Source organism: Equus quagga, chromosome 14, assembly GCF_021613505.1.
Source record: "Equus quagga isolate Etosha38 chromosome 14, UCLA_HA_Equagga_1.0, whole genome shotgun sequence".
NCBI classification, from domain to species: domain Eukaryota; kingdom Metazoa; phylum Chordata; class Mammalia; order Perissodactyla; family Equidae; genus Equus; species Equus quagga.
In genome coordinates, this window is record NC_060280.1 from 93,085,438 (window position 1) to 93,092,381 (window position 6,944).

Sequence of the window (6,944 nt, forward strand, 5' to 3'; positions counted from 1 at the left end):
CCACCTGGCCAGAGGGACCTCCGAGGTGGGTCTGCGTGGCTGTGTTTCAGGGGTTACGGTGTCGAGCAGCTCCCTGTGGCCCTGGGGGTGGAGGGGGCCCTGTGAGACGCAGACAGATCTGTAACCCCCCCCGACCCCCCCACAGGGCCCCTGCGCTCCATGGTGGAGGACCTGCAGTCCGAGGAGTCCGACGAGGACGACTCTTCGTCAGGCGAGGAGGCTGCCGGCAAGACGAACGCAGGACGGGACTCCAGGTGCCGGGCCGGGCCGAGCGGGCGTGGGGGCGAGCCGGGGCCGCACACGAGTGTCCCCGGTGGATGGCGCTGCGCCTGGGCGTGAAGGGGGCCTGGGGACCGTGCGTTCTCTCCTTTTCGGTGAAGCCGAGGGGCCTCAGGTGGCATCCGTCCTCCTGTTGCTGGAAGGGGTGGGGAGAGAAGCCCGGTCACTGTCAGTGAAGGGGCGAGGCAGTGCCCCGCAGCCTGGGGGCCCGTCCTGGTCCGAGGCGTGTGGCAGGGGCCCTGGTTCCTCTGCTCTTGGACCAGGGGACCTTTTCCCCCTTCCCCACATTTGTGGCATGGGACGAGGACAGACTCTGAGAGCTGTCTAGTGACCTGCAGACACCCCAGCCTGGGGAGCAGCCATGGCCACCCCTGGCCTGGGGAAGGCAGAGCGTGGCCTTGCCCCAGGGTGGAGTGAACCGACGTGCCTCCTTTGGACACCTCCAGGTCCCCAGCCCCTCAGAGTGGGCCCACTTCAGGGACAGCTGTGCTGTCACCCTCCAGCCCGGAGCAGGTACTGGCCTGGGCCCTGGACCCTGCGGTGTGGGCAGACACGGGGTCCGCAGCCCTGTCGGGATGCAGCCCCCTCCTCTTGCTGAGGCCAGGGCCTCTGGGCTCAGTGACTCCCCTCTAAGGCGGCCGGTCATGGGTGCCAGGGGCTGGGGGCCTCAGGGGCTCACGGGCGCTCTGTGTTAGTGTGGCCCATGAAACCCAGCACTCTGGCACGGGGAGAGTCCCTCGCGAGCTTCCCTCCGCACACGCCAGCTCTCTCTGGGGCCGAGGGTGGGGACGGCGACCTCGCTGTGGAGGGAGCAGGGGGAGTGCCCGGGACAGGATGGCGCTCCCCGCCCTGTTCAGTGCTGGCCACGTTCAGGGTGGACTCCTGCTTAGACACCAGGAGCAGGCAGGCGAGAGGATTGGCAGACGTGCTCCCATCTTCTGCCCCGGGTGGGCCTCCTGGGCACTGCGTCCATCGTCAGGGAAGGGCCCACACAGGCCCCGATGTTGGTGCTGCGGCTGCTCGGTGAGCTGCAGAGCCCCACCTCGTCTTGGGCTGCCACCTGGGGAGGCCCAGAGTCTGCCATGGCCCCACTGCCCCCACTGCCACCTGCTGGCCCCAGGGAAGAGGGGGAATGAGGGGTGCGCAGGGCGGTGAGCCACGCCTGGGCCCCGCTGACGCAGTCACATCACCTGGGCAACGAGGGGACAGACGCCTGCCTTTGCCCAGAGTGATCCGGGGCCAGGCGGTCGGGGAGAGAGCCTCGTGCTCGTTGTGGAAGAAGGTTTCCAGGGGGCTGGACACCCTTGACCTTGGGGGAGAAGACAGGAGCCCTGAGGGCGGGGGCCCTGGCCCTGTGTTCACAGCGAGGCCTGTTTCTGGCAGAAGGGGAGAGGCGGCGAGGTGGGGTCCGCCCTCTTGGTGTGTCGAGAAGTGGCATCGTCGGGGCTCCCCTCTCTGGATCAAGCCCCCAGTGTCCCCGAGGGACTGGGGATCCCAGACGGAGACTCTCCCCGAGTGTGTCGTGTGTGGCCGGCCCCCAGGGGAGCAGGGGGAAGGCAGGGCCGTTCCAGCTTTGGGGAGGCTGTAGGGGGTTTTGCTCCCTCTCCCACGCCCCCTTGCTGTGCCGCGGAAGCTTCTGGAAGAAGCTGAGAGAAACAAGCCAACATGTTTTGTGCAGTCTGGGATGGTGTGAGAAGTGGGACTGCAAGACAGAGGGACTTTGGGCGAGGGTGATCGTGCCCTCCCCTCCCGCGACAGCAGTGGCCTTTGTCATTGCGTGAGAGCCCATCCTCGCGTAGTTTTCTCAGTGATCTCATTTGACAGCTGAGGAAACGGAGGCAGAGGTGGAGGACCTGTCCGGTGTCCTGCCCAGGGAGGTTTGACCCCGAGCCGCCACAGACACACCAGTCAGGGCCCCCAGGTGGGGACCAGCCCCCGAGGGCGCTGATGCTCCTGGCTGCGGCCAGCTGGCGTGGGAACTGCCCTTCCACTCAGTGACCTGCGGGCAGAAGCGCATTAAGGGAGCAAGACCCAGCAGCCCTCGTCTGACTTGCAGGGGCATCACGCCCTGCTGCTGTGGCCCCGAGAGACCCTCCCAGGGTGACAGGAGCCCACGGGCCCCCGCACAGCCCCTCTGAGGATGTACATGCTGCTCTTCGGGCTGTTTATCCCCAAGGGCGGCCAGACATGTCCTTGTTTCTTTAAGTCGCCAGGAGAGCCCGGCGAGTTGCTCTCCCTGGGGGAGCGTGGGACCCAGGGTGTCGGGCACCCGCTTGTCCCCCGGGCTAGGGCCAGGTGTCATGGGGTCTGTTCCAGAGCACTGTTTGCTGGCTGGGCCCCCGGGTGGCAGATGCCTGATGGGCACCCTGTCCGCCTCCAGGTTAAGCTTCAGTGACAGCGAGAGCGACAACAGTGCCGACTCCTGCCTGCCCAGCCGCGAGCCACCTCCCCCGAAGAAACCACCCCCACCCAACAGCAAGGTGAGCCCGGGGCTGCTCAGGTCCCTGCCCTCCACGTCCTGGAGGTGGGCTGAGGGGTCTCCGAGGGTCTGAGGGTCGTGGGTGCAGAGGGAGGGTGAGTGGGCCCAGGGCCACAGGCTGGCTCCGAGCCATCAGCAGCTGCTCCGGGGGGTTGGAGGGCCTCTGGTGGGCTGGGGGAGAGCGTGTGGGCAAGAGCTCAGAGCAGCCCCCGGTTCGCCTTGCAGGCGTCTGGGCGGAGGAGCCCGGAGTCCGGCAGCAAGCCTGAGAAGATCCTCAAGAGGGGCACCTACGACAAGGTGGCGGGGCTTGGGCAGGGCAGGGCAGGCAGCGGGAGGGGACCGCGGGGCCCCCAGAACTGCTTGGAGCAGCCACCAGGCCCATCAAGGCCAGGCGTGCTGCGGTGCTGGTCCCGGGACTCAGGCCCCCCTCGTCCTGGGGCCCTGAGCTGAGGTGGGCGCCATAGGGCTGGGCAGTCGGGCCAAGGCCGTCTGCCACCCGCTGAGCCCGCGTCTCCCGCAGGCCTACACGGACGAGCTGGTGGAGCTGCACCGGCGACTCATGGCCCTGCGTGAGCGCAACGTGCTGCAGCAGGTATGTGGCGGAGCCCTCGCCGTCCTGGCTGGGACACGGGTGCTCTCAGAGGAGTCCCCTGGGGTGGGGCCACCCCAGCCCACCTCCTGTCCCCTGAAGCCACCCTGCCACCACCTTCCAGATCGTGAACCTGATCGAGGAGACCGGCCACTTCAACGTCACCAACACCACCTTCGATTTTGACCTCTTCTCTCTGGACGAGACCACCGTGCGCAAGCTGCAGAGTTACCTGGAGGCGGTGGCCACATGACCCTGGGCCGGGTGCTGGGCCCCCGTCACCGGGGTTCTGGGAGGCCACGTCCGGGCCCCGCCTGCCTTCCTCTCTCTCGACTCGCCCGCCCGCAGCACTGCCTTAGCGACCGCCCTGTCCTCGGCCCACACGGCCAGCTGCACTTTCCTCGACGGCTCCCGGCCGGCCCTCCCCACCACCTCGTCGGGAGCCCTAGGGCTGAGGGGGCCCGGGCCGGCACTGCTGCTCCCCGACACTCAGGGGCCGTCACCTGGGCCCCCCTTGGAAAGCGGCTTATGTTGAAGGCAGCGCCGGGCCTCCCTCCCAAAGGGGAAGCCACGTGCCCGGTGGCGGGGGGCCTCACCCGGCCTCAGGATCCTGTTCCGTGGCGGGCATGTGGCACAGTTCCACTGCCCAGGCCTCTCTGAGCAGCCGGGGTGCCACCTGCAGCCTCCCCAGATGGTTCGGAACACACCCCCCGCTGCCCCAGGACACAGAGGGCTCCGGCTGTGTGTGTGCGGCCACGGGGCCAGGCTGGGCCTCGGCTCGTCCCCCGTGGAAGCCGGACGCGGGCCCTCTGCCGGCTCTCACTGTGCTGGGACTCCGTGCTGTATAGTTGTCTCTCTATTATATATATATGTATGCACTGTAGGTACAGAGCGGGGTCCGGGGTGCGTTTCCGTGGCAGCAGTGCACGTGGGGGGTGGGGGGGGTGCGTAAGGCGGGACTTGTAGGTTAAGATGTCTCCTCTGGTGGTGTCGTCGGGCTGGAGGCCGAGCCGGGGCGCCAGCTGGCCCTCCGCGGGCTCGGGAGGAAGCCTCCCTCTGTGGTTCCAGGGGCGCCTCGTCCTCCGGTGAACACTACGTGGGGGCAGCAGGTCCTCGGCGCCGAGGGGCTCCGAGCTCCCGGGCTCCAGCCAGGCGCAGGCCGCAGCTCGTGTCCGCCCCGCGGTTCGGCCTCCTCCTCCCATAGGATCCTCTTCCTCCTTCCTGTTAATCGAGTCTTCGAACTTTGAACAAAATGAGCTTTTGCCAAATAAGGTGGGATCGTTGGTGGCGCTTTTTGAGGAGCGTCAGGACTGGGAGCCAGCTCGGGCGGCTAGCTGGGTCCTCCTGGGCCGCCCGCCCCTCCCCGCCCTGCAGTTCACGCCGGTCCAGAGCCCGGAGACTCGACTCCTCGCACGCCTGAAATTCTCCAAGGGCCAGGCCGTTCCTCCTTCCAGGGCCCTCCTTCCAGGCCCCGAGTGCCCTCCCAGAGTCAGCCCCCTTGGTGGGGCCCCTGGGGGCCTGTTGCTCGGCGTCTGTTCCCCCAGTCCTCCACTCAAGGCTCCTCCAGTCGCCCCCAACTTTTGCCCAAACAGGATGTGGGGAGAAGGACTGAGGTCCCGAGGTGGGCTCGCCTTCTCTCTCCAGTCCCGTCAGCCCCTCCGCCCCCAGCTCCTGTGTTCTGACGTGGGGAGCGCCACGCTTCCCTCCCTGTGGTCCTTGGCTCTCGTGTCCCTGCTCCGATCTGTCTGTCAGGCAGACCCTGAACGCTCCGGGGGGAGGCCTGCCTCCCAGGCTTCCCCGCACTCCAGCCTGCCTGGCGAGCTCCCAGAACTCGGGGAGGCCTCGGAGCTCTCGGGAGGCCGCCGGCACTCCTCGCCGTCTGCTCTCATTCTCTCCCAGCCCCACTGCCTTGAGGTATTAGGAAGAGGGCAGGCCTGTGTGGCAGGCTCCGTGCTGTCACTGTCCCCTTCCCCAGGCAGGCCAACAATACTCCAAAGTGGGCCCCCCTTCTTCTCTGGAAACTCTCTACGACATTGGACGGAAGGAACGGGCCTGCGGTGGGCTGCTCGGAAGGCAGCAGCTCCCTGGCGCTCTGTGCTCCCAAGGGCGCTGGCCTTTTTCCTTCACAAGGATCTCCTGCGGAGGGCTGCGGTGACCCAGGCAGCCCCTGCTCCGGGGCCGGGCTCTCCCGTCTGGCCCTTCCTGCTGTCTCCAGGGCCTTCGGAAGCACCAACCCATTTCTCAGTTACCTCCTCCGGCTGGAAGGCCCCAGCGCTGTCCTCCCTTGGAGCTGCCCTGGGCCCCCCACTGGCCCGTGACCACCTGATGGACGTGCCAGGCAGCCAGGGCCCCGCCCGCAGCCGCCCCGGCTGCTCCTCCACGCCCCCCGGCTGCCCGGCAGCTGGGCCCCCGAGGGCTCTGGGGGCGCTTCCATAGGAAGGGGCCGCACTCCGTGAGTCGGCGCTTAGTGTTCAGCCCCCTGCCCCCGGTGCACGTCCGTGTGTTCTGCTGTCTTTGAGCAAAGTGTAAACCGACGCCCGAAAGAGGAGGTATCGAATACCTTCCTCACCCACAGGGGTTTTTACGAAGAATGTGTCTCACTAGGAACCAGGACACTCATCGGCCCGAGACCAACTCCTGGATAAAAGGAATAAGGAGAATCGTGTTTGTAATAAGTTACAGGATTGTTTCTGTCCTGGATTTTAAACTTTTTGTTAAATTGTGAAATTATGGAGGAGTTTTATAGAAAAAAAAAGTGAAATAAAGTCAGATGGGAAAGCAGACTTCCGCATAGAGCCTGGTGTGTCCGCTCTGTTCCTCCTGTTGTGGAGTTGGTGGGGGGAGCACCAAGTGCCGTGGGGCCCCTTGTCCCCTCTCCCTGTCCCAGATCAGTGACCGGGAAGAGAAGAAACTGCTGGGACCGAGCCTGGTGGGCAGCAGGAGTGAGGATGGGGAGTGTGAGCATGGTTGGTGTCCTGGAAGAGTAGAGATGGTGTCACCAGAAATCCGAGAGGGCGAGTTGGTGGAGAATTCAGCCTCATGTCCCGCTTCTCATGGTACCTTCTTTCCTTGGAAGTGGCAGCAAGGTCTGGGTTGAAAAGCAAACTTGACTGCACAGGATGGGCGAGTGGGAGGATGGATGGATGGCTGGACGGACGGATGGACGGGTGGGTGAATGGGTGGGTGAGTAATGTGGGGTAGGAGGATGGGAGGATGGAGGGATGGGTGGGTGGGTGAGAGGATGGATAGATGGAGGGATGGAAGGGTGGATGGAGGGATGGGTGGATAGGTGGATGGATGGATGGGTGAGTGGGTGGGTGGGTAGATGGATGGGTGAGCGGGGAGATAGATGGGTGGGTAGGTGGATGATAGACAGATGGATAGAAAAATGTGGGAAAAGATGTTGTTTGACGGGAGCCGGGCTTCCCATCTGCCGGTTTCCCCTGGTGGGTTTTGCTCTGGACTCTGTGGCAGAGCTGAGTGAACCTCGAGGAGACAAAGCTCTTGCGGGCCCCATTTAAAGCAGCTCTGTCCACTCTGTGGGCTCTGGTCCCACTGGAGGAGCAGAGTCCCATTCCTGAGTGGTCAGAGTTGCAG

General features: G+C 65.5%; 1 protein-coding gene across 4 annotated transcripts in view; it reads left to right on the top strand.

The window, feature by feature from the left end:
• Positions 1–6,130, top strand: part of MLLT1 (MLLT1 super elongation complex subunit) — a 57,895-nt gene extending 51,765 nt beyond the window's left edge. For 2 of the 4 annotated variants that reach the window (XM_046685574.1, XM_046685576.1), the window contains 5 exons: positions 146–254; positions 2,660–2,759; positions 2,984–3,055; positions 3,279–3,350; positions 3,472–6,130. In XM_046685574.1, coding sequence (XP_046541530.1) covers positions 146–254; positions 2,660–2,759; positions 2,984–3,055; positions 3,279–3,350; positions 3,472–3,600 — 482 coding nt within the window. In that variant the 3' untranslated portion in view covers positions 3,601–6,130. The other 2 variants (XM_046685575.1, XM_046685577.1) reach the window with 2 other exon arrangements.
• Positions 6,131–6,944: the final 814 nt, after the last annotated feature.